At 41.8% G+C, this 23,217-nt stretch overlaps 2 protein-coding genes across 5 annotated transcripts in view; one reads left to right on the top strand and one right to left on the bottom strand.

Annotated features, from left to right (window-relative positions):
• Window positions 1-7,818, top strand: part of adgrl1a (adhesion G protein-coupled receptor L1a) — an 88,947-nt gene extending 81,129 nt beyond the window's left edge. For both annotated transcript variants that reach the window (XM_069702992.1, XM_069702993.1), the window contains 4 exons: window positions 297-393; window positions 3,297-3,419; window positions 4,929-4,946; window positions 5,040-7,818. In XM_069702992.1, the coding sequence (XP_069559093.1) occupies window positions 297-393; window positions 3,297-3,419; window positions 4,929-4,946; window positions 5,040-5,947 (1,146 nt within the window). In that variant the 3' untranslated portion in view covers window positions 5,948-7,818. The remainder of the gene's footprint in view (window positions 1-296; window positions 394-3,296; window positions 3,420-4,928; window positions 4,947-5,039) is intronic.
• Window positions 7,819-14,515: 6,697 nt separating this feature from the next.
• Window positions 14,516-19,760, bottom strand: LOC138623451 (uncharacterized). Of its 3 annotated transcripts, XM_069702995.1 has the most exons (14): window positions 19,643-19,760; window positions 19,367-19,482; window positions 19,082-19,210; window positions 18,922-18,967; window positions 18,744-18,797; window positions 18,513-18,603; window positions 18,288-18,398; window positions 17,950-18,009; window positions 17,227-17,283; window positions 17,071-17,127; window positions 15,855-15,932; window positions 15,092-15,169; window positions 14,705-14,800; window positions 14,516-14,624 (listed from the first exon to the last, which is right to left on the bottom strand). In XM_069702995.1, coding segments are annotated over exons 1-14 (1,038 nt in total). In that variant the 5' UTR covers window positions 19,707-19,760; the 3' UTR covers window positions 14,516-14,623. The 3 variants fall into 3 exon arrangements, with proteins under 3 accessions (XP_069559096.1, XP_069559098.1, XP_069559097.1); XM_069702997.1 differs by lacking the exon at window positions 17,071-17,127; XM_069702996.1 differs by lacking the exons at window positions 14,516-14,624; window positions 14,705-14,800; window positions 15,092-15,169 and adding an exon at window positions 15,206-15,556.
• Between the last annotated feature and the right edge of the window lie 3,457 nt (window positions 19,761-23,217).

The following is a 23,217-nucleotide window of genomic DNA, read 5'->3' as shown; positions in this document are numbered from 1 at the left end:
CCACAATGTAATAAGACGCTTCCAAATAACAATTGTATCGGCTGCTGCAATCATGTCTAACATATCTCTAGCTTATTAGACCCCTCATGATAACATGACAAAGCTTTGTGCCTCTTGCACCCGACTCCTCAGTCTCTTTGTCTGGCGTGTTTGCCCATTGTTCTTTGCGGATTAGAGCGAGCCCCACAGTTTTGATTACAGCTGCCCCACTGAGTTACAAAGTCTACCCGCCGCGTTTCTATATTTAACTTGTTGTGTGTTTTCTGCCACTCACTGTGCCCTGCTCCTTCTTCCAGAGTCGGATCCGCAGGATGTGGAACGACACGGTTCGGAAGCAGACAGAATCTTCCTTCATGGCGGGAGATATCAACAGCACCCCGACACTCAACCGTGGTGAGACCTCCCTCTATAGCTGCTGTTTCCCCTCCGTTAAAGTATGCACACTTACATGCTCACATAGGTTCAAACAAACTCATGTATATTTACACAAGTGAATAAAGGACAGAGGGAGATGAGAGTCATACTACGTGTGCATTAAGGTTATTGATTCAATTTGCTTTGCAGCTCTTGGTCCAACTAACAAGTGCAGTTAAGAGCAGTGTTAGTTTAAACTGAATAACATAATGAATATGGGCTGGTTGGTGGATGGTGGGTTTCAGTTTGCAGTGTAGCAGCAGCCAGTGGTCAGTAAAAGCACTTAGCAGCAGCAGAAATATATGGAGCTCAGCTGCTATGTTATTTAAATATGTGTGTGAGTTCATGTTCCTGCATGAATCTTTCAAAGGAGCTCCTGCTATTGTAATTAAGCAGATTTAGGTGCAATAAAACTTTGTAAAAAACGAAGCAGTCAAGCCACTTGACTACATCACATACTGTAAATTACAAATATAATAATTTGTCAACCCTATTACCATCACAAAAGGCCATGCAGTCATTATCAGTAATTATTTTGTCATCAATGAAGAGACATTTGTCTTTTGCTTTATTTGTTAATTTTATTGTTGTTGGTTTTTTTTCCCAGTTTTTCAATTATAAATTTCAGCTTGACACATAAGTTACTCAGAAATCTTAATGTTTTTAGCCATATATCATACAGAAATACATGTTCTGTGGCATCATTATAGCACAATTATTGTAATAGTGTTCTGTGAGTTAGGATAAAATTTGCCAGCCCTAGTTTTTACCTCTGTCCTCTCAATCTTTTATAGTTTCTTGGGATTGTCACATCCAAACACATATCCATACCTTCTTTGCCTGAATCCAGAGAAACATGCAGTCCCCTCTAAACTCCACACTGTACATGAATTGGGGAATAGAAATTATTTAAGACCTGCAGACGTGAAAAATGTGTGGAGGCACTGACTGTTTCAGCCTCAGCAACTGGTGGCGTCACTGCCGCAGCAATCAGTGACACTGAGACGATCAAGGTTGGCTCAGGTTCCAGATTGGGTTGGGGGAGGGGGTGTTGATCATGACACAGAGGCAGTTGCTAAATCAGCCATCACTCTCTATGCTAATTTCATCCATTTTGTTTTTAATGAACTGATTAGCGTGTGAGCGAACAGGGGGTAATTATTTTAATTGAGGAGAGTGACAGGAGCAAGGCAGGGGGGTGAGGAAGAGGTGTGCAGTGACTGAGGTGGATGGATGAGAGGTTTGTATGTATGTATGTATGTATGTGTGTGTGTGTGTGTGTGTGTGTGTGTGTGTGTGTGTGTGTGTGTGTGTGTGTGTGTGTGTGTGTGTGTGTGTGTGTGTGTGTGTGTGTGTGTGTTTGTTTGTTTGTTTGTGTGTGGTTGGGTGAGTCGTTTTTTCCGGGGCTTTTCGTCACGACAGAGCAATCACCAGGCCTGGAGGGGAGACACTATGTGGATCATTCCATGGTGCGCTGTCAAACACAAACAACTGTGCTGTGAAGCCTTTATTTTCTGCTTCTGAGAAAAGTTTGGCAGAAAGTGAAAGACAAAAGGCAGCATGGGAGGGAGGGAGAGGCAAAGAGAGAGATGGAGTTAGGCGCTATCATGGAGGAGTAATTAAAAAGGCAGAATCTGGAGGAGGGATGCTGTGTTGTTATCACTGGCATCTCAGATCGCTTTGATTTCCCCACTTCACTTCTTTATGAACTACACTCTCTTCCTGACAATAGTAATCTGTCCAGAAAAAAGGCGTGCAGTACACACACACACACACACACACACACACACACACACACACACACACACACACACACACACACACACACACACACACACACACACACACACACACACACACACACACACACACACACACACACACACACACACACACACACACACACACACACACACACACACACACACACACACACACACACACAAGCTCCCATGATTCCCCTTGCCCTACTTTTCCTGCACACTTAAAGTTAGTTACTTTAATTTTCAACAGGGTATTTCAATGAGGTACACAAAGACAGCTAATCCCAACTAATTTGGTGGTGTTAGAAAAAATTCTGGCATGAGGAACTGAGAAAATGTGGTTGAATCGACACAGCAAAGCGAGCCAGAGAATGAAAGGAGAGGGGTTTGTGTGGCATGCCAGAAAGATGGACTGAGGAAGTGTAAGTGGAGGGAAAAATGACAAATAAATAGCTGTGTGTGAGTGCATATTTTACTTTTTTAGAATTCCCTGCTCCCTTGCTGTGTGATGAACGGTAGGCAGGAGACCTGAAGGTTGCACTTTGCCTTGGACGACTCTCCGTCATGCTGTCCTATTTTTAATTTCATGGCATTTCTGTTCCAGTTGCCTCAGGCAGGAGCCATACATGGGCATTATACAACATTCTCAGTGTGCCATTTCTTTGAATTATATTTGTCTTGTAGTGGCATTCACATTTCACTGTGAAATTAACTGTGTTTCAATGGCTGCGCCCTTAGACTACATAATGGCATGCATTACTGTTCTCCCCCATCTGACTACATTGTCAGGAGCCACAGGAAAAAAGAAAAAGAATGGCAATGCTCCAAACGCTACCTTTCCCCCTGCAATTGTATTTTTACTCAAAGGTTACAATCAGCAGGCATAAACACAGAGGAGAACACTGTGAAATGCATTACTCCATAAAGCAGTGGCATAACAAAAAATAACCCCATCTGAATAAACAGTAAATATTTTTATGATTTCAGATGTTATTAGAGTCTGGAGATATGAATATTAGAATGTTACACCTATTGTGTGCCGCGTTTCAGTGCTTACTTTGTATACACACATTCGTGTTTATGATCATGTTCATATTTCAGATGTTTTGTGTCTTGCAGCGACGATGGGCAACCACCTTCTGACGAACCCGGTGTTACAGACTCGCACTGGCACCTCTCCTTACAACACTCTGCTGGCTGAAAGCTTCACCCCGCCCTCCCCTGGTGTCTTCAACTCCACCGGTTAGCTCCTCATAAACACCTCAGTCAGTGTGTGCAGCCTTGTCAGTACGTGTGTGTATATACAATGTGCACTCAGCTTGCTGTCCTTCTGTCTGTTACTCTGTCAGTATGTTGACATGGTATATGCACACTCACTGCTGTTGTGTGTGTGTGTGTGTGTGTGTGTGTGTGTGTGTGTGTGTGTGTGTGTGTGTGTGTGTGTGTGTGTGTGTGTGTGTGTGTGTGCGCGCGCGCACATGTTATTTTTTTTGGTGGGGTTTTTTTGTGTTTTTTTTTTCTCTTCAGACTATGTAGCTGTCAGACGGATTCACTAGGCTGAGCAGAACAGAGCCAAACAGTGCCTGCAGCCTAACCAGCCATCTGGTCAGATCTTGAATCTTCATGAGAACAGCCACAAATTGATTAGAAGTTTAGCTACAGCTGTGACTGCCAGAAATCTTTAGGATGGTTTTCCTGTTCCCCGGCAGAACAAGTAGTCTATTTAAATCATGATGGCCATAGAAAGGGATTATACAGCTTTGTGGCCAGGGACAGTCCATCTGGATGTAGGTTGGTCAGGTGTGAGTGCTCACTGTAAGTGTCTGTGTTTGTATGTCCTCGCTTCTGTCTCAGAGTGGGATTCTTTAAACAAGCCTGATAGCTGTCTTGTCTCATTCCTGTGTTCCCACTCCACTTTTTGGATGTCTATACCTGCAGAATTAGACATGTTTTGTTTAATTGCTCTGCTGCGGTACCAATATTCACTTGGCAAGTGAGAACTATGGCTGTGTGTGGCTAGTGGCTGGCTGAGTGTGCACCCGCAGAGTACCAGGCTTAGTGTCTGAGGACTGAAATTGAAGGCGGCGTTTCTGTTAAATATTTTAAAGCCTCTCTGCACAATACGTCAAGCCTGATGGCCACAGGCCTGGCAGCCAAGTCATTTTTAGAAGAGAGTGGTAGAGCACTTCATTAGAATGTCTAATTTCCCACACCACCATCGAAGAAGAACGTTGATTAAAGTCATACTCCACATAAAATTTTAAAAATGAACACGCTTCTCGCTTTTTAGGCAGCTGTAGATTTTTTTTTCGCTTTGCTGTGATGGTAATTTGGAGGGGGAAAAAAACACAACATATTGGGTGTGTGGCAGGGAATTCATAAAATAAACATTACTACTGCTGTACAAAGTTTTGTATGAATTATGTATGTATCCAGGTATCATTGACTAGTAAATATACAGTATATCCACACAATTTTTCTGGAACTAAGAAGTACTGTAAATGTTAGAGGAATATGGTGTCAAATCACCTGGACTAAGTCTGCATAAATCAGAATGAATGTGACAATGCATGTGTCTGGGCATGTGATGAGAGTTGTATGAGAGAAAGAGAGAGGTGAAAAGGTGGGGATGGACAAGAATATCTTTTACATTATGGTTAACCGTAATTGTTGCATCAGTAAAAAGCACTTACTTACTTAGTACTGAGTTTCATTTTATTCACTCCACATGACTTTCTCTGGGATGCACAGGAACCTTCCGTGACCCAAGTAAGTGTAATTAACATTTTCTTCTCATCCTGACATTTGAATCTCACTGTATGATAATTATGGCGAAACCCTCTTGTCTGTGTTTGGATCCAGAGAGTACATTATCTAAGGCCCGTGACCCCTGTGGAATGGAAACCCTGCCCTTGAATGGTAACTTCAACAACAGCTACTCCCTGCGCAGTGGCCCAGCAGGTGGAGGCGGGGGCAGCTGTGACTTCTTAGGTGGCGAGGGTGGAGACTCTCCCCCGCCCATCTTCAATCCCCGCAGCTCAGAGACCCTGGGAGGCGGAGGCGTCCGACGAAACCTCTCCGATGCCGCAGCCTTTGAGAAAATGATCATCTCTGAGCTCGTGCACAACAACCTGAGAGGTGGCGTTGGAGGAGGAAGTGGGGGAGGCCAAGGTGATGTAGGGGACAGAGTATATGGCAGCTTGGCCAGGGGACGTCCTCACGGTGGGGTCGGTCGGGGGACAACGGTGGCCGGGCCTGAGCCGTCTGTAAGCATGGATGAAGACGAGGACTATCTGAGAGAGGGGCGGCAGCGCACACCGCAGGATGTAGAGCTGCTTTATAAAGCTCTGGAGGAGCCCCTTCTGTTGCAGCGTGCCCAGTCAGTCCTCTACCAGAGCGATCCGGAGGAGTCGGAGAGCTACACGGCCGATCTCACAGAAAGCCACAGTGGCCAGAGTGGTGGCGGGCAGGGAAACAACAGAGTGCCAGATTCCCCTGCCCGTGACTCCCTGTACACCAGCATCACCAACCTGCGAGACTCGCCCTACCCTGACAGCAGTCCTGAGCCCCTGGAGGTGGTGCCCCGTTCAGCTCAGCCCCCCGAGGAGCTGTACTACAGCTCCGGGAGGCCCGCCCTCGGCTCTCGTGGGGCCCCCATGCAGACCTTCTACCAGGCCCCACCCCGGAGACCGAGTGGGGAGGGACATCAGGCTCAGGAGCCTGTCCACAATGAAGGAGATGGACAGATGCAGCTGGTCACCAGCCTGTGACTGGAGCCTGAAGGAGGAAGTTGGGGACTAATGTGATGGCCAGAGCCTCCTCCTAGCCCGTCTCATTCTCGTGTCTCTCCACTTTCTGCTTGTTTGGTTGCCTTTCTTTCTCTTGACTTTATTTAACATGTGAGCAAACAGAATGACCTTCTGGGGGAGTCGTGGCTGACTCTGCAGAAGCAGCCTTCATCTTCAATCCTCCCCCGTCTTATGGAGATGAGTGATGGGTGTTTTTCCACAGAGTGTTCATCGGCTCTGTATAACCCCAGTCGTCCCCAGTTCCTTTGGTACCCCAAGGCCAAGTCCAGCACTCTGAATGTACCAATCCACCCCCCTTTACCTTCGGATATTTCAAAACTTTAAAACTTTGTTAAAAACATTTTTTATGTCATTTGTCTTCAGACCTGCCTCGGGAGATGGGAACATCATTTTATATTTTATCTCGTTTCCCTTTCTTACCATCCATAGGTCTTTTTCGAGTCATCCTTTGATAGGAGTAGTTAGCTGTGGAGACAGGGAATATAGTACACTATTATAACCTAAAAAATGTCTCAGAAAGCTCTTCATTGTTGCCAAAAATATCTTTTATTGAGCCAGAACAGAAAACTAGAACATTCACAAGGCAAACACACACACACACACGCACGCACACACGCACGCACACACACACTCACACTCACACATCTAGAAGTGCTCATTACCGCACATCAAAAGTGTAAACAGTACTCCATCTAAGTAAAAGGGAGCAAGAGCTTTTGTTCCAAACAAGCAGTGGGAGCTGATTCAGTGTAGTTGCCTTCATTTTCTCTCGCTGTGAATTGACGACTCTGTACAGAAGTGGAGTAGAGGTGGAGACAGAGACTGAGGAGGCGCTGCACCACCCCTCAAGAGCGGGAGAGCCTGCACCCTTAAGACTGGCCAATCCTCTCCACTGTTCTCTCTGGTTGTTTGCTTTAGGCATTTGAAAAGTTAAATGACTGCCTTGCTATTGTTTTGAAGAGAGTATTTCATTTGTTGACTGGGTCTACATCCTGTAGGGGCTGCACGTATGGATTGGTGTCGCCCTCTACCCTTGTACTTTGCTGTTAGAGCCTAGCCAGTTGAAGTGGACTTCATTTCTGTGTGCTGTTGTGACAAGCAAGACTGTACACGTCACAAACGCACCGGCCGACCACTTGGTATAACCGTGTACATAGGAACCACACATGAATACTTTATTCCTACTATGTAAATAGACACCAGATGATCAAAAGCAACAAAAAGTAATAAATACTATGAAAAATGATTTCTTGTACTGCAACAAACTGACAAAAGAAAAGAATAAAATGTTTTGGAGTTTGTGACCTGAATGATACACTCTATCTCTCTCTCCCCCGTTGCTTGATCTCTCACTCTCTCGCTCCTCTGCGCCCCAGTTGTGTGTCATTCAGTGAAATTCCTCAGAGATCCAAAGGAGAGAGAAAGGCAGAGAGATTGAGATGTGCAGTAGGTTTTATTTATACAAAGGAAAAATGGAAAAAAAAAGAAAAAAAATCCTGGCACAATTTTTATGTGATATAATCCATTACATGATGTGGTTTGACCTTTGACATTCCCAGGGTGGAATTAGCAAAGGCAATGGGAGTGGGAGGTGCGGGGCAAGCGAGATAGATGTTGTCAAATGTCATTCTGTGCCTCACAAGCACGAAAAAGCATTGTGGGTGAATGACAGCATCCATAAAGTGATTTGGTTTGTTCTTGTATTATTTGGAAGATATAACCAGATTACATACTTTTAACAACATGGGTTTTAGCATGTATGATAATGACATTTGTTTTGCTATCAGAGAATATTGCATTTTGCTGTTTCTTAAAGATAGTTTCAGCATTAATCTAGAGCCTAATGTGACAATTCATTATTTTCCTGTGTGCATGTGTTTGTGTGCATGTGTGTAAAGTATGAATGCATCTGAGCGACTGGTTGTGTGTGCTTCGTGTTTGGTTTGAGTGCGTACGCGTGCGATCCATGCACCACACTTTTGTGTGCACACACATTTCAAAGGCTATTTTTGTGACATGACTTGAATGCACATCAGACGGGGAGGGATACTCATCTCAGAGAGCTGTCAATACTTTTCCGCCTCAAATGGAAGTTGCTCTTGCCGTGATGTTCAGGTACAAGGAGGACAGGAGAAATCAGATTGCCTCAAGAGACGCGAGGTAACACGATACCAGGAAAATGACAAGCAGGGTTGACCGATCGGGAGGAACATGTTTCCAATATGCCACCTTATGCAAGCGAAATTAGCTGTCAAGAAAGAGTCATGAGGCTTCCTTCATGCAGATGAAATCTGTTTGACCTTTAAAAAAAAAAGAGTTTGCCTTCTTTTATGCTTTATTTATCGGTATTTGTTAAGGTTTATTTATCAGTTTTTATATATTTGCTTGTTATATTTATTTGCATTGATTTATTCATGGCATTGTTTTTTTTTTTTTTTTTTTTTTTTTAAACTATCTCCACTATCTGCTGCTAAACCTGCAGCAAGTGAAAAAGTGTGATATGTGGACACAACGTGAGCAGAAAATAGATGCAGCCACTGCAGTGTGACATTTGGCTAGGGCCTGAGTGTCCCACTTCTAAGAGAACCCAAAGGACAGCTTTTAGCTGTGGCTCCTGGGGCTGAAAGAGAGGGTTAAAGACAGATAACGGAGAGGGATTACAAGGATTTGCCACCATTTCTTCTTGTTATTCTAATCACTGGTGTAAGGAACACTGTACGGGCTGTGGAGCGCGATGAGGCTCAGAAAAGAGGACCTGGTATCATTGCTTGAGCCATAGGGGGAACATTTGCAATACTGGTTTGATGGTACATGACGTGATGGCGTCTGAACTTGGGAACTGTCTGTGTTTACAAATGAAAAGACAATATGCACGTGTATTCTGCCATGCTGCAATTCTGGACAAGTGAAGCGCAGATCTTATGGTTCAGTGGTGGGTCAGTGTACCGAGGCAACACTCGCTGGTCAACTGAGGACAACTGAATGTATTTTAACAAGCAGGACTGAAGATAAAACAATTCACTCCAGGGTGGAAGTGTTAATGGGAAACTCAAGACGGCCATCATTATCCTCATTGTTCTCATCACCATCATCATTAACTCCATCTTTCCCTCATTGCATTTGACATAACTTGCTGATGCTGATCTCTAGTACTCAGCTGGGACTCGCCCCGAGGAGGAATACTGTTTAGACAGACACTACCCATGAGAGGGGGAATGTGCGTCACCTCTGGCCTGCTTCTCTGTTTTTTTCCAGCACCTCCCAGCTCCTTTTCTTTTTTTCTATCCCCCAACTCACCCACATTTTAATATCAATCTCAATGGACTCCATTAGCGCAACACTTCTTTGAGAGTGTTAATTTGCTTTGTCATAAGCTTTGTTTATCCCAGATTAATATCTCAATAAACAGAGGAGGGCTGCACTGTGGTAAATGATAGTGATTATACAGTAGAAAGTCTGTGGCCCACGCTGTCGGACGGAGGCGCACACAATGGGAGTTTCATTCAAAGCCCTCCAAACCTCTGATTACAATAATAATACCGTGGGTACTAATTTACTGCAGTGAACTCACCCTCACTCTCTTTCATTCCCTTGTCTTCTGTCTCTGTTTGCAAATGTTTAACTCAACTCCCTCTCCATGCCAGTAGCAGGCCTGGCATGTGTGCTTCAGTACTTATATGGGAAGTTGTTTAAAAGGTTGGATGCCCAACCTTTGACACAGTGCTGTTTCACCCCTGCAGCTTGGCGTCATTGGAGAGTGAGCTGTGGCATCGCTCAGTCTATCATTAGACTGTGGTCCCAGCAGGCCTGCTGTCTGTTCACTTGCAGTTGACCCTTTCTCACACACGCACACACACACACACACACACACACACACACACACACACACACACACACACACACACACACACACACACACACACACACACACACACACACACACACACACACACACACACACACTTTTGTGTGGATCACATCACACCAGGAGGGCGGTTTGGAAGAAGCAGGAAACTGGTGTGTGAGTTCAACAGCAGCACACGAACAGATAGTCATTATGGCTGCAAAGACTGGCCTGAGAGGAGAGAGCAGGGACCACATCAGCAGAGGTGTTATAGATGTCGCAAATACGGAGAGCCGTCGGCAGAGTGAGGGGGAGCGTGGCTGGCGAAGGTTTGCAGTGAGGCTGTGCAGGATTGTATCCGGGGATACAGAGATTAGGATGTGCTACTTTTTTTCAGATGGCTTTCTGTTGATGGTTTGCAGACCAGGGCTTATCGCTCTACAGTTTGAATTGATCAAGCCGGCATGTCAGATCTCAAGTTCACTCATAAAACAAAATCGGCCTGCAGAGGAAGAAAGATGATGGGATTGTTGTTTGGTCTAATGGATACTTCCTTGGAAAAAATGTGAAAATGAATCCACTGCCGCATCAGCCAATTAAAGCACGATTTTTTGAGTGCCTGCAAATGCAACAGCATTTTCCTAAAGAGATTTTAAAAAAGCAGATATAAACAGTGATAAAATAGTACTATTTTGTTAGTGATTTCTTGTAATGTGACTACATGATACAGTACTTTTGAGGTAGTTACCAAGAATATTTAGGGGTATGGCGTAAACACAGTGATAAAGATTTTGCTCTTTGTCTTTTGTGTTGAATATGGAGCTGTGCCAGCATTTCAGGAGAGTGGCCATCTTTGATGCACAGGCTGTGGCCAACGACACAAGGCCTTTTGTGTAGTATGATCTTCGAATGCTAAAGTTGTGAGGCGTATTTTTACAGAGATCCGAGGTCCAAAGACCAAAACAAGCATAACTTTTAATACAGATATGTATACCATACACACCTTTAAACAGGTAAAGTACTTTTAGTTCCATACAGCAGGAGCAGGCTGAATCAATTGGTGTGATTTTATTTGATGTTTTTTCTTCTACTGGGTGCACTGCCTGTGAGGAGCTGAACTGTGCCTGCATCTCCCTGTCTATGACTGTAGTGATCTCTATCCATGATCGTCCATGTGACAGGCCAGGAAATGCAGCCCCACACGATCTGTGTCCGTCTTTAGCGGTAGAAGCTGGCTACAACAGGCATGAATGGGATCAGCCAAGGGCTGTAATAACTAGCTCAGTACAGTAGAACCTGATCAGTATTAGACATCCCTGAAATGCTGAGGTTTATGGAAATGAATTATTGGTGGCCAGTGGTTTTACGTAGTAGGCTGTATGCATTGGTAGAAAGAATGAGCACTGAATTTGTGCCATATGAGGTTCTACGTATAGCACCATTTCTGTGATTTTTCCATGAGATGGATATTTTATCATGTACCGCCGAGACATTTGTAAACTGAGGTGAATATAACACTTTGGTTCAGTTTCTGTTTTCTTTCAGTAATGATGTTCATTTGTCTTATTTGAATTATTTTTTTCTCAGTCATTGCTTTGACAGCTGTGTGGGCCAAAGGGGATGATTTTCAGTGAGTGTTTCCATCATTGCAGGTCAGAGCGACCTTGTATCAGCACATATTAATAAAAAACTATTGAAAATATACACTTTTTGTACTTGAGGGTTTCTCTGGGAGCGTCCTGAAGCGGCCGAATTGTGGTGTGTGTGTGTGTGTGTGTGTGTGTTGCGCACTGATGTACAGCAAAATTGCTTGTGTATTTGCGTATGTGCTAATGTGATAAAGGGGTAACAGCACACAGAAATGATTAATCTTCTGCTATTTCATATGCATATAAACTTCAATATACCTACCTGCCTATTCAAACTGGAAATGAAAACATGTCTTTAAGTGCTAATACAGGGGTTATGTTTTATTCATGGTCTATCCTGCAGGTCACAACAGTATTGTGCTGTTCATTTGAGTACCATGGAAAGCAGGGGACTGAAGCCAAACAACCCAGCCCCTTTCTGAGTCAGCTCCCCTTTGAACCACACAGTATGCATATGTAGATTTGACCCAGTGGCCGGGATTTTGTCAAGCACGGGTCTGTGTATAAAGCATAATTTGTAGCGTGATCAAAGAGATGCAGAGAGAAAAGCAAGCTGTCAATTTGGGAGACAAAACCCAGACCTGTGGTGTTTTGGATTGGTCTAATAAATGCTTTCTGAATCCAGCGGGACGGCTGAGAGGACTGGTATTGTACTAATCTGGAGAGAGAGCGAGGCTTTATTTCACTACAGTAACCCTGAGTCAGTATTAGTGAGCCCAGCTACAATGGTGCTTTCAACCATCTCATATATATGTGTACATGCAGACCGGTGGGCATACTTGCTCTGTTGGATTCTGCTTTACAAAGCATCAGTCAAGGTTAATTAATCATACGGTGTGGTGTGATCCCTGATGTAATCTTTTAATAACTGCGGTGTGAGTATAGATTACTGACTTCTCGATGCAACACTGTTTGCTTGCAGCTGTCTTGTAAGGCACAGCAGCACACAACAGGCTACCTTTAGCACACTCCAGAGTAAGCATAAACACTGTGATCAGCTAGATCAGTTAAGGATGACACACGTAAGTGTCTGGGTTATTGCGGCCCATCTACTGCAGCTTCCCTTAAGCCCTCTTATCCCCGATGTGTGATCAGTGCTCAGCTCCCGCTGAGTTTTGTTTCCTGACTGCTTATAATCTTGTTCACAGCGAAGTGTGAATTGTAACTAATCAACCGATGTCCAATTATTGGCATCAGAGTATTTATCTGTAATTACAGCCTTACTGCAACTTTGCCTTGCACATAAACCTGTGTTCTCACGTCATACTGGACATGTAAGACTCCCTGCCGTGCTCATGTCCTTTCTGTGAGACTCCCTGAGAGGTGAAGCTCTGACGCCTTGACCATTCAATCACCCTCTTTTCGCCGGAGCCACGGTAACGCGTTCACACACTAACATATCAAACATGAGCAGCAAAGCCCTGTAACCTCGGCCACATTCACGTCCCAGCACTCAGTCTATCTGAGAGGTAAAAAGGGGCTTCTTCAAGGTCATTGCACATTTAGAGAGGCTTAAAATAGAGTTGGACATTGACAAACCAAGACTCACAGCAAGTGTCAGCAGATCCAAAGAGATAGAGAAAAGAGATGTATTGAGCTCAGCCTGAACCCCTCTGTGTTTGTGTGTTACTGTAATTACCATCATACATCAAGCCACAGGGGCGACTAATCTTTTAAGTGCCGTAACATACACTGTATATAACACTTGAATTACCAAGCTATGTGTAATGTAATTCATGTCCTTTTATGGATTGACTGGAAAATAGTGGAAAATACAAACTCACACTGATTGCATAGAAGAACAACACAATAGTCAATCAACAGTACTGTAAAAGGGGCCTCTGTTTAATCAAACAGAGGCATATTTAAGTCCCGCCCACAGTGATTGATCAGAGCAATCCAATATGTCAGAAAGGATATTTTGTATGTCTATATTGCAATCTGGAATAAATACGCATTAATCATATTTGCATTACTCAACAAATGTAATAAGAGGTGTAATTGGGCTACCCATGTTCCTCACTGTTGGAGGACTCGTGAGTCTTTACTGCCCCCTTGTGTTGACCTTAATAGTTAAGAAAACCAAACTAAAAAAGAGGGGGACATGAAATCCGTGGAGTCATTTTTTTTTATGTATATATTTAACATACTTGTTGTGATTTACAGTGATTGATATTAATCATTATAATCATTGCACTGATTAAAAAAAGAAAAACCAAAACTTACACGATCAAAATAACATTTGTAAATTAAAAAAATGTGTAAAATGCAAGCTGTATAACTAATACTAAATAACATGCATGAGGGCTATCATTCAGGTAATTTGAAAAAAAAAATGTGGCTATAATATGAGGTGATAATGACCATTCAATCATCCTAATTAATGGAAGAACAGCAAGCTTCTTTGTATTATGATTAATCAGAAAAAAAATCAAAGCAAAAAATGTAAAATCAGAAGAAGCAAACGTGGGACGTGTATAGTATATATATCAAATAACTCTTTAGTTCAGGAATATATAACGATATTATATTTATGTTTATGTCACAGCAGTGTAGGTGGTACATTTTCTGACATGTCTTCGGCACACCCGTCCTTGGGTCAAGCCAAGCAATTAATATTATCAGCAACAAACCTCCCATAATGGGATTCGTGTACATTGTGAAATGAGACCACTGTCTTCATTTCATCCATCAAGCTATACTGCAAGATAATGTGATGATAACAGACAGTATACTGCCTTGTACAGTACATTTCATGTACTGTATGTATAATGCATGTACATGTAAAAAGAATAACATACAAGCTGAATGAGTTAAGAATGTTGTGATCATGTAAACATCTGCACGATGGGCTTGTTAAAGATGAATGTTGTAAATTTGTACTCATGAAGAGAGAAAAGCATTGTGGATTGAAAATCATCAGTTAAACAAAAATGCTGTGCTTGATCCAAAGGGAGATGCCAGTAAATGTACCACATACTGTGAGAGTATTCATATTATATGAATAATAATAATAATAATAATAATAATAATAATAATAATAATAATAATAATAATAATACTGGGGTAATAACAGTGTCATCATTATTGACGTATACTGTTACTACCAGGTCTTCATGATGTGCGTTGACTTCACGCCAATCCCCTGGAACAAAAAAATAAATAATTGCTCAGTCTCAAAAACGCATGTAAACAACACAAAATGTTGGAAATCCTCCTACTTACTAGTGCAGCAGAGCACTGCTGACGTCGTCCGGGTCGAAGCTGTGCTTGTCCACCAAGCCTGCTTCACCTGTCTTGTCAGAATGCTGGATGGCAGCTCTGGAGACAGAAACAATAAGGAATAGAGACATGAAGCTCTGCACAGTATCAGCGAGGCTTGGTTTATACCTCTGAGCAAATGTCAGACGAGTTCTGAAGTTCAGACTGGCCCTTCAGATTTGGGATGTGGGTGTAAAGAGCAGTTTATAAAGTTACTCCTGACAGCTGTCCAAACAGCAGCCAAGAGGCCAAATTAAGCAAGGTATGGGAGAAACTGGAAATTACAAAGTGACAGTTTTCTCTTTGGTCACAGTTATGTGTGTGCAGTGACAGAACAGGAGGCTGTCTCACCGCTGATTCGGCAGCAGCTCTGTGGTCTCAGGGTCTCCAGCATCGTGGTCACCAGCTGCCTGTCCACTGTCCATTTTCCTGTTTATGGAAAACCTCAAGGTGAATACTTCAGCTCATTTTATTAGAAGATCACCATGTAGTGGTGCATGATTGTGCATTCTCTAGTTTTATTTGATTTGCTGTGTCTAGTTTTAGTTCATGTTATATTTGTTCACTGTTTCTGTGTATTTTCTGCACCTCCTATGCCTTGACAAATGAAAATTAAACTGAATTTGATATGACATGAATCTACATTCATCTAAAAACAGGATGATTACATGGCTTTTCTTAACACTTTAACCAATTCATTTTATGTGTGTGCAGTGACAGAGGAAGAGGGAGTCTCGCCGTTGATTTGACAGCAGCTCTTTGGTCTCAGGGTCCTTAGCTTCATTATGACCAACAGCCCGTCCACTGTCCGTTTCCCTGATTGTGGAAAGCGTCAGGGTGAGTACTTCGGGTCATTTCGCAAGAAGATCCCGTGCATGCATGATTGCTGTGCATTCTGCCCAATTTTTTTTTTTTTGTTAATTTTTTTTTTTTTACTGTTCCGTTGTATTTTTTGTACCTTTCACAAATGAAAATTTAACTAAATTTGATTTTATATCAATCTACGTTGATATAAAAACAGGATGATAACATGGCTTTTCTTTACACTTCATTCTTCATTTTAACTCAATTCATTTTATTGGTTGCCCAGTGACAGAGCATAAGGGACTCTTACCCTTGAGTCGACAGCAGCTCTTCAGTCTCATGGTCTCCAGCATTGTGATCACAAACAGACGATCCACCGTCCGTTTCCCTGATCATGGAAAATATTTACAGCCATCATCAGTTATCAAAAGGCACAGAAAAACATCAGGGTGAATACTTGAGGTCATTTTACAAGATGATCAACCTGCATCATAGTTGGGCATTCTCTCTAGTTGTTCTTTCTCTGTCCAGTTTTATTTGATGTTTTATTTTGACTGTTCTATTGTATTTTTTTGTACCTTTGACAAACAAAATTTAAACTACATTTTTATTTGACATGAATCTACAGACACTTATTTATTTTATGTGTGTGCAGTGACATATAGCAAGAAGGAGTCTCGTCGTTGATTTGACAGCAGCTTTTTGGTCTCATTGTCACCAGCATCGTGATCACCAACAGCTGATCCACTGTCCGTTTCCCTGATCGTGGAACACCTCAGGGTGAGTACTTTAGGTTGATTTTACAAGAAGATCACCCTGCATGCATAATTGTTGCGCTTTCTGTTTTATTTTCTCTGCATAGTTTTATTTTGTGTTTGATTTTATGACTGATCCATTCTGTTTTGGTGTACCTTTGACATATTTAAATTAAATTGAATTTGATTTGACATCAATTTACAGTCATCTAAAAGACAGCGGGATGATAATATGGCTTCTGCACTCATTTTTCCATCTTACAACATAGCTGATATAATCAGTGGGATGCTGTAAAAGTAATTACATGTAATACACTAATACGCATGTAATGATAAAATAACAAATACTTTATTAGAGCCCAACCGATATCAGCCGCCCGATTTCATCAGCCAATATTGCCCAATTAAAGATATATTGGTATTGGCATATACGTTGGCCAATATGAAAACTTTTTGTTACAGAACATAATGCAGAAAAAGATACTTGGGGTAATCTAGAAATTGCTCTATTTTTATATGCTGAATATATAGTATCTACACATAAAGAGTATTGATTTATTTATTTAAGAATTTTTTTATTTTTTTTTGCTCCCTAATATCTGCAAATTCTTTGAGGCTGATGGCATAAAAAAACAATTCAGAATTATCTTCAGTAGGACAAACCTCACCTCATCGTAAGAGTCATCGTATTATGTAATGCAAAAAAGTAAACATTCGAAAATCCATTCAGTTCAATTACAAGGATAATAATTATCTAAATTATTAACATACTCAAAAATGTCTTTTCTTTTATTGCTCTTCACTCCTCCTGGATCATCTCTCATGTTCCTGTTGCAGATGTTTACAATTGCCATAAGATAATCGTGTTGACTGAAGGGAAAAAAAACCAAGAATGAATGATAAGTCCATCCGATACCAAAGGTTTACCTGCTCATGGCTCTGTGATGGGAGGCTCCATTGACATTGGGGGCTCTTACGTGTCCACTGCAAAACAAACACAGATAAGAAATGGCACAGCATCTCCAAAGAAATGTCATTCACTACCTGCCCAGGTAAAGGGGGCACTTGACCTAAATCTTCAAAGGAAAATAGGCTACAGGCGCAAGAAAAAGTAATCAATTCTCATTCCCACTTTTTAGTTGGCTGGATTCTCCCTTTGCTCAAGTTGCGGTCCAGACAAAGGGATTGAGGAGTCTTCCCATCAGCATTTGAATCAATACTATGGAGACAAAGGTAGCTTTTAGCAGATTAGAGTCTAGACTTTATATTGTTAATGAAAAACACACACACACACACACACACACACACACACACACACACACACACACACACACACACACACACACACACACACACACACACACACACACACACACACACACACACTTTGTAGGTCCTGACAAACAGGCTAAAGGCGGTCAGAGTGATAAAGATGTTATATTGTTAAAGTGGTGGCGTCACCGATGAAGACACCCATTTTGAAGTGTGTTATCATGCGCAGCACCATTTTCACCACTTTCACGTTGATCCCCGTCAGACGGTTTTACATTCCAGTAATAACAAAGGAAATATATATAAGTTGAATAGAACTCATGGATGCATTTAACTTTATTGAGCTCTGCTGAAAGTAGTTTGTGATTGTTAGCTCACCTGATATCACCGTTGTGCTGAGTATACAAAACATCAATGACCTCCACGGCTGCCTGGTCTCTGAAAGGGACATTCAAACAAAATTTGATTCACCAACACCATCACACATTCAGCTGAAATGAGTTAGCATTTACTTTTATTATCAATCTTATTCACTCTGCAGCAGTTCAGCTAAAGAACATATTCAACAGAATTGTTTTACTATTGAGCATTAACTATTGTTAATGTAGAGAGGATTTCACTACCTGTAAATTCATGTCAGAAGTGCATTTACAGGTATGTGTGCACATATGAACAGGTTCTGCTGAAGCATACAGAATGTTAAAAGTAAGACTGACCTAATTTCTTCTTCCTCTCTGCACTCTGGCTGGGAAGTCCTCTTACTGAGATAAAGGCAAGTCAGTAGGTATGTAAAATACCCAGACACTGTGGCTGTCCTGTCCTGCCCCCTGGCAGAGAGAAGAAACAACCAACAAACTCACATCTCTGAATCCATGTAACACAATGTGTAAGTATATGAAATTAAATTAACGGTTGATTGTATTATAAACAACAGAACTCACTTCATCTTTTTTTTCAAAGATATGTAACCCCAAAGCATTGCAATGGCAATCACAATCACAATCATCACAATCCCACCAAGTGATACACTGCCTGTATGACAGACAAAATGCAAACATCAGATATCCATTTGAGTTATTGTCATTCAAATTAACTGATTGTATTAACAACAAAAATGTTGCGAGACACTTAAATAAGTGCACAGTGTCCCTCAGAATGAACTTTGTACTCACAGATGAGGCTACATCGTGTTGGTAAATCAGCGACATGAGGATTCTGTGTTTCTTCTGTTTAAGATCAAGAGGTGAGATAATTTTATATATTATGTACACTTAATATAATCATGATCAGTAATGCAAGATATGATTCAATATACAGTTAAATCATTTAAAATACATCTCATTGCCATACCGGTAGTTTTAAAATCCTCACACCACTCATGTATAAGGTCCTTTCCCTAAAAAAAAAAAAAAAAAAGAGATGATTTAACGTGAATATTTCATATTTACAATAAAAGCAAATGATACGATTTTAATAGATTAAACTCATGAGTATATAGAGGAAAACCTACCAGGGAATTTTCACATTTTACTGAGAAATCTGTGCAGTCTCTCAGAGTAACTGAACGGTTGTCCATGTCAATCACTGCAGACAACTTCTGGTAAGGCGGTTTGTTGAGCACACCATGCGCAATTGTAGACTGTTGAAAAATAAGGAAGGAGTGAGATCATACGTTCACTCTCTCTTACTTTCCCTTTCTCTTTCCTCAAACACATAAGTTTACAAAGATTTTGTCAAAATCGTTTCATCAAACAAAATATGAACTGCTACAAAGTCAAAAAGCAAATCAAAATACCGTCTTATTAGAGATGTCAATCTTCTCAGAACAATTATGTGGGAACTTGTATCCATTGATGACCTTGAAGTCATTGCAGGAAACGTTTGTCTGAAGGCATCCTGTCAGAAAAGCACCTAAAGCATTTTGTTTTGTTTAAATTTTTAGATCACAAAAATCCAGCAACAACAGAAACAATTGAAAGTACAAATAGACTATTACAGGAAGTAAGACTCGGTGAGAAAAAAACATGTAAAAGAGGGGAGAAATACATATTCACAATGCTCAAATACATACCCAGTGAATGTACGATGCATGTTGATAGAGTTACAAAAGTAATCAGACGCTTTGAAAGAGTCATTTTGTGGAATTAAAACTCGACTGCTCGTTAACTAGAATGAACCGGTTCTGTATGAGGAAGTAGCAGAGGCAGGAAGTGGACTGAGTTCATAGCCTGCCCACGTTGTAATATGATATGTCTGTTTAGCTGGGCTTCCTGTGTGCCTCGCATTTATTTATCACAGATATTTTTTTCATGTAATGTTTTTATTTTGGTCAAATATCATATTAGTAAACAAGAAAAAAAATTGTATTCTCCCCAACAAAAGCATTAGGACTTCAGCTTACAATGTGGTACCCTGTCCATTCTCTCACCTACAGCACATTCACCGGCAACACTTTGGGACTGCCAGGATGTTGCACTAAACTCATGAGTTTTTATTTATTGGTTTAAGTTTGTCCTTTTGGCCTGTAGTCTGCACAACAAACACAAGGGGAGGCCGTTGTCCTGTGGGTCACAAGTAGACAATGAGCAAATGATTGCTGTGAAGACACTAAATCACCACAGGGGGTTTATTTTCATTCTTGATAAACTCAAAACAAAGAGAAGACAACAAATAGTCTATCTTACTAAAGCTTATTTGAAGAGAGCCAGTATGGAGTCTGTATTTGCCGCAGGATGTTTTCACCGCACAGCTGGACGGATTTGAATTAATCAAAGTTAAAAATTTGTGTTTTGGATATCTTCCTGTGATCTTTGGAGACACTTTGTGGACAGAGGATGGCAATCATCCCAACATATTGTAACCATGAGAGAACAGAGGTCTCTGAGTACTCAAAGAGGCCCCTGTCATTTCCTTTTCACACAAATACACACACACACACAGACACACAGTGCAAAGATAAAGCAGAGGCCGCCATGGTGCACCACGCTTCATTTACACGACATCTTCTCTGGTCCATCGAGAAAACACAGACTATCTTCTGTGTCACTCAGTGTGGGCTATCTCTTTCACTAAGTCAATTTCTTCCATCTCACTGTTCCTCCCAGCCTCTCCTGTACCCTCCCCTGTCTCTTATGGCAATAATGTATTCGAGTAAAGATGTTCGTCCAAAACAATACTGTCAAGTTTCCTCCTTAAATGTGGGAATAGATAATGTGACATTGAAGACAATAAGATTTACTTATTAGTCAATTTATTGTGACTAATTATGTTAACATTGCATCATTCTTGATCACTTCATCATCTCTTGGCTGGATCCATAATGAATAAAGATGACAGCATCACAACAACCATGAATGAGAGAGTAAATGGACTTGTCTCAGCTCTCCAGGGGGGAAGCTGTGGACTTGTCCAATCATCTGATCCATTTTCCATAGATATCAAGTGACAGTGGGAGGCTTGGATATCCTGCCACACTCAAAGCAAGGAACATGCATGTCCCATGGCTCTCACTACATCTAGTTCTGAAGTCTGAATCAGTGAATTACAAAAAGTCCAAGCAGGACTTTTAGGATAAATGATTACAATTCTGCTGCTCTTGAGTCGTCTCCGCATCTGTCACAGCTCTTCCCTTCTTGTTGTGTTCATAAGAGCAGCAATGAGAGATGAACAGCTCTTTTCCCGACTCTCCGCCACCCGCTCACACCCTTGTTCTCTATCCATGTGGAGGAGGGAAGCATAGTTTTGGCTCTGGTGTTTTGGAGGATTTTCTCTTCGAGCAAACGACAAACAAGGATAACTGAACCCCCATTAAGTTTGTACAGTTCATTATGAACTGCAGTTTAGAACAAAACAGGGTGCACCGTTTGAGGTGTGTGAGTTGTGGAGTCAAAGCTGAGGCAAACCTACATCCCAAGACTCCTGAGTAGGTCTGAAACAATAGTGCTGGCTGCCCAGCACCCTGCTTGGCTTGAGTTTGCATGGCTCCTCAACGGTTTCAAAATACACCCAGTAGAAAGTCGACCGCAACCAAAACAGCAGATACAGGCCAGGAGTGACTCCTTTTAAGAAAACAGTATCATGTTCACACCCTGACAGTGAGTATTTGGACTTTCTCCGTAGATTACGCCAGTTTTCCAGTTTTATTACATTATTATTACATTTACATGACATATTACTGAAGCAACATCACAGACATTTACATGACATTTACCATTTTCCCTGAACCCCAACATTAGAAGTGATAGTGCTGTGCCGGGGAAAAGCACTGAATCAGTGGGGGTGCTTTCAAGTAAAATGGTAATAAGTATAATCCATCATTCTGAGAGCAAGACCAAAGGAGAGGAGAGTTTAGAGAGTGGCAAATCGTGCTGGGACTCTTACAGAACTTTGGTCTGCCCAGTTGGCTCAGTATGAATCCCGAAACTCCCACTGGCACAGGTTAGATATCACAAAGGGACATCTACAGTCTGCCTGCACGGGAAGCACACTAATACCAGCGCACACTGACATACTAACTTGCTTACAGAGAAATATGTTCCCAAAAATTCTATGTTCACTCATAGTACAACAATGTGCCAGTTTTCTGTAATACATAAACATTCAGTAATGCGATGTGGTTACATCATGGCACTTACTGAACATAGCATAAAATAAAGAACAAGTTAAAGTGAATTTGTCAGCACAAATATTTGTCATGGGTGCTTGGAGTGGAGCTGCCATGGGAATAAACACATATATGAAATCACAGGGCCTCACACAGTGCCATGCACACCCGCTAACCCATCCACACCTCCTACAGTACACACATATTAAAGCCCCTTCCATTCTCTGCCAACTCTCCCCTTCCAAAACCACAACTCCCCTTTGCAGAGCTTAGTTAGTCTGGGCACAGCAACCTGATCCTGCTGAGAAAGTCTTATAAAAGGAAGCAAACAAAACAATCCAATCAAAAACACCTCTCCTCCACAGTGCCAAAGATGAAATATCTGAGAGATGTTTGCGAACAGACCAATCCCAGCTTGTGCATCTATCACTGTTCTGATATGAGGGCTTAGTGAGGCTGCATTAGGCTATAACGTCCAAGCAGTCATGTCCCAGCACTGTGATGCACTGCAGCTTTTGTTCAAATGGTGCTGAGGCACATGGTGCTGAGGCACATGTTGCGCAACTTGGACATAACTGTAATCTGTTTTCCAGCTCAATCTCCTGAGAGGGATCTCTGTCAGGAAACAAACCTCTCTGTTTGAAGCATGGCCTCCAGTTAAACTTGTTTAACTTCAGCTTTTCTCTATATTTCACTCTTCTCCTCACTCTGTTTCCCTCTCACTCCACCTCTCACTCCTCCCTTTGCTCTTCGTTCCCTCTGTGTTTCTTTTCTCTTCTCTCTTCATTTATTTCCCCGCCTGTGATCCGTCAGGGGAGTAAGTCTCAGTATTTGACTGGGCAAACCCAGGGTGAGTGTGTCTTATTACAGCAATTCAGGCTCTCTGATAAAGACTTGCATTGTGGAGGATAATCTCTCAGAAACAATCAGGATTTTTATATCCTGCTCTGTTATTTCGGTAGCCTCACACATACACTCACAGCATACACACGCACACACACACGCACACGCACACACACACACACACACACACACACACACAC

This window comes from Brachyistius frenatus, unplaced genomic scaffold (genome assembly GCF_029030835.1).
Source record: "Brachyistius frenatus isolate BFR_SWC_R1_liver_20210118 unplaced genomic scaffold, ASM2903083v1 Contig_43, whole genome shotgun sequence".
Lineage (NCBI taxonomy): Eukaryota > Metazoa > Chordata > Actinopteri > Embiotocidae > Brachyistius > Brachyistius frenatus.
Note: the sequence above shows the minus strand (reverse complement) of the source record. Positions and strands in the feature narration are given on the sequence as shown.

Bases quoted from the DNA above. Each gene is read 5' to 3' on its own strand.
- LOC138623451 (XM_069702995.1), bottom strand. From the start codon at position 19,706: ATGACTCTTTCAAAGCGTCTGATTACTTTTGTAACTCTATCAACATGC. The intron at 19,483-19,642 runs GTATGTATTTGA...AAAATGCTTTAG, and splicing joins ATGCATCGTACATTCACTGG to GTGCTTTTCTGACAGGATGC. The intron at 17,284-17,949 runs GTGAGCTAACAA...TTTGTTTTGCAG, and splicing joins CAGCACAACGGTGATATCAG to TGGACACGTAAGAGCCCCCA.